The sequence below is a fragment of the Saccoglossus kowalevskii genome, chromosome 18 (genome assembly GCF_978046115.1).
Source record: "Saccoglossus kowalevskii chromosome 18, keSacKowa6.1, whole genome shotgun sequence".
NCBI classification, from domain to species: Eukaryota; Metazoa; Hemichordata; class Enteropneusta; family Harrimaniidae; genus Saccoglossus; species Saccoglossus kowalevskii.
The window spans coordinates 8,001,275-8,004,970 of NC_140658.1; the positions used below are offsets into that span (position 1 = coordinate 8,001,275).

General features: G+C 34.5%; 1 protein-coding gene across 2 annotated transcripts; it reads right to left on the bottom strand.

Moving 5' to 3' along the window:
- Nucleotides 1–708: 708 nt before the first annotated feature.
- LOC102801790 (uncharacterized) lies at nt 709–3,362 on the bottom strand. Of its 2 annotated transcripts, none has more exons than XM_085493388.1 (8): nt 3,243–3,362; nt 2,932–2,962; nt 2,508–2,642; nt 2,140–2,274; nt 1,870–2,004; nt 1,390–1,521; nt 1,115–1,250; nt 709–811 (listed from the first exon to the last, which is right to left on the bottom strand). In XM_085493388.1, coding segments are annotated over exons 1-8 (750 nt in total). In that variant the 5' UTR covers nt 3,288–3,362; the 3' UTR covers nt 709–810. The 2 variants fall into 2 exon arrangements, with proteins under 2 accessions (XP_085349514.1, XP_085349513.1); XM_085493387.1 differs by having other exon boundaries at nt 1,390–1,524.
- Nucleotides 3,363–3,696: the final 334 nt, after the last annotated feature.

The following is a 3,696-nucleotide window of genomic DNA, read 5'->3' on the forward strand; positions in this document are numbered from 1 at the left end:
CTAATTCCATATATAGAGTGACAAAAGCCAGACCTGTGCGCGAAATAAATACCGGCAATAAAACAACATTATACCCTCGCAATACGGCAGCCACTGACTCTCCGGGTGACTCAGATGTTGAACAATATTTGTACCGCCAACGTAAAAATGCGATAACACAAATAATAGGCTCATTAAGCAAAGCTTTCAATATGTAAATGAAAAATTGGGATTATTTATGTATTCATAAAGATTTTTTCAAAACCATCACATACAAATTACGTACCATTTTACACTAAAATAACGATAATGTGGATATTTGGCACTCGACCGTTAGCTACGAATATCGTGATTTATGTGAACGAGAAGTCTGGTACGCGATTTGTCTAAAAATGGATTGCGCTGTGCCATACCCTGTCTATTTTATAGTCCTTTAGCGAAATTGCGCAGTGGAAGCGCGCTCAATACAAGCGTGGCAGCACTGTTAAATATTTTCTTACAACTCGCATGTACACCGCTACTGATAACTTACAGCTTTCTGAATGTATCCAATACGTGTCAATTCGGTAAGTAAATTAAGTAAAGTTTGTGCGTATATTTAATACGAATATTATTTCTTAAATATTTCACAGCAGAATGTATCACTGATCCAACACATTTGCCTAACGCCCTTGAACTCCAGAAGAGTCTTAAAAGTCGCCTTTTATTATATATTTACGACAAACATCGTGCTTTTTATATGCTTTATTCATAATCTAAGTTCTAAATTTATTCTTTACATAAGACAAACTATAGATCTCGCTGGTTATTTATGGATACCTGGTAGTGATATCTGCAAAGAAAAAATATTCAGTTACATTTATGTTGATATGAGAATATGAATATATTTGGTAGTTAATGAATATTTAATTTGGAAACAGTTCTGATACGTGGCGAAGAGTTCAAAAGTATAATCACATAAAAATACATTTAGTTGTGCAATGTATTTTTGTTATCTTTTTAAATAGGGCAATGTTACTTGACATTGTTTGTTCCTGCATGTTTTTATTGTGATGTGTGTGGTACGTTGAAGTACAGCAATTAACAACCTAAATATAAGCAAAATCCAAATGGTGACGGTTGTGTGAAACCTTACCATGGAACACAGCATATCCGACCTTTTTTATCATTACAATCTTTTACACAGCTTGGTTCATTAGTCTCGTATTCATCTCTGTTGCAGTGATTTTTACGGCACTGCCCATTACAATCATTTTTACACGCTTCCTCATCTACATTTGAAAATAAAAAAATAACGTTTGTTTTCACGGGCTAAAGTGTCAGTGTATAAGAACTTGTTCATGTTATATTAATGGATTGTCAAGATAAAAAAACATAATGGTTCTCAGATTGTTAAGTATGAAATCTTACCAGCCACACAACATCTATAACCAGGTAGACACGTTGCAACACACTCATCTACGGGCTCCGCATCTTGTTCACCGCGTTTGCAATGTTTACGACATGTACCACCACAGTTTCCTTCGCATTCGTATTCTGGTTCTTCTGTCGGAAAAATACACATCAAAATCTTGTAAAATCTGAATTCTCAAGCACAATGTGGTAAGAATTTAGAAAAAATGTTATTTATTTGTCTTTTACACCCCATGTAAAAGCAAAATAAATTGGGTTCTTTGTATTCAATGTACAATTTTTGAACTCATTCACAAAAATGTGATACAATTAGTGCAGCAGCGCATGCGATTTTTTTAGATGAAACATAAACCAATGTACCCTGTCCTAAAAATGAAATTATCATACAGAAATCTCTATTTAATGTTTCATCATTTACTATCGTCCGTAATGAAAACGAAACCCAAAATGCGTGTCCATGAGATGGGTAAAACGTACCTGGAACACAGCATATCCGACCTTTTTTATCATCACAATCTTTTACACAACTTGGTTCATATGACTCATATTCATCTCTGTTGCAATGTTTTTTACGGCACTGGCCATTACAATCATTTTTACACGCTTCCTCATCTAAATTAGAATAAAAGTTGAACATGTTAAAGTATGATTTTACGGATTAAAGTATAACAGAGTAATACAAAATATAGCTTATTCATGATATAAAAAAGCATATAGGTTCTCAGATTGTTAAGTGTGAAATTTCACCTGGCACACAACACCTATAATCCGTTGGACAACTTTCAAGACACTCATCTACGGGTTCCGCATCTTGTTCACCACGTTTGCAATGTTTACGACATGTACCACCACAGTCTGCTTCGCAGTTAATTACTGGCTCGTCTGTGGAAAAAATACACATATACACTTTGTAAAATCTGAACTCACAAGCACAATGTAGGAATAATAATGATAACAAATATTTGTTGTTGTGTTTCACTTACTAAAATGTGATGCAATTAGTGCAGCGATTATGAAAGTTTGATATGAATGTTAAAGCATTATATATTGTCCACAAAATGAAATTATACATGAATAAAAACCAAATCCAAAAAGCTTGTTTGTTAAATGCTTACCTTTCACACAGCATATCCGACCATTTTGAGCATCACAGTCGTCCTTGCAGTATTGATTATTTGACTCGTATTCATCCCTATTGCAGTGTTTTTTACGACATTGACCACCACACGTATCTGCACATGCTGGTCCCCCTACATCAGTAATTATGAAGAATGTTCACACCAGTATATTATATTTGTTATTTAATATGTGATGCAATAGCAATAATAATAACAAATTTCACGTCTATTATTTTGTGGACAGCTGTTCTCGAACCAGACATTACAAAATAACAATTCAGTTAACAAATAGTTATCACCAATATTATATTTCTAAAGGAAATTGTTCGTTTTGGGAATTACAGTAACAGTGTGTTACGTTCTAGTAAGAGCAAGAATGTATCATGACAGATCGTAGCTGAATATAATATATTACACTTACACTGTTGACCGTCGGTAGAAATGGCAAACAACTGGAAATAAAAAGGGCCATTATTTAAAATTACACCATGCATGTTCAGAAAGATATACAGTAAGACAGACTGTCTATACACAACCTACACTAGCTGACTTATACCTGTTGTTGGTTTTCATGATGCAGTGTATACAATCATCAACACCCACTGACTCATGCGATCAACTGCGCAAACACATACTTTACCATCAATCATATTGAATTTGTGTAGTGGAAATCCCATGTTAATGTTTTGTAATAAAATTGAGGAATATTTATAATTTATAGCTAGTACTTACACAGACCAACGCTACCAGCGTGAACAGAAAATGACTGGAATGCATTTTGAATATATCTTCACTCGGAGAAATTTATGGACGCTGACAGCCGAGTCCAGATGTGTGAATGATATTCATTTTAGTCATATTTATACGTTTCATCATCGGGCACATCGAAGAGCTTAGTTGCGGTGAAACATACAGTTTTTCCCATATGTTTATAAAATATCCGGAAAAAAATTAATACGATTATACATCCGATGAACCAACACAACATCGTGCTGATTTTACAAATGTTGCATTACTCAGATATGCACGAGCCGATACGCATATAGTTTCTTGTTTATGTTACCGAGTGCGAATTATTCACAAAACCTCGAAACTATAATTGCGATAATGTTCACACTGCCATGATTATAACAAGCGTTTTACCTTAAACCGCGCCTCTACCTTAACGTGGTATGGACGACGTCAA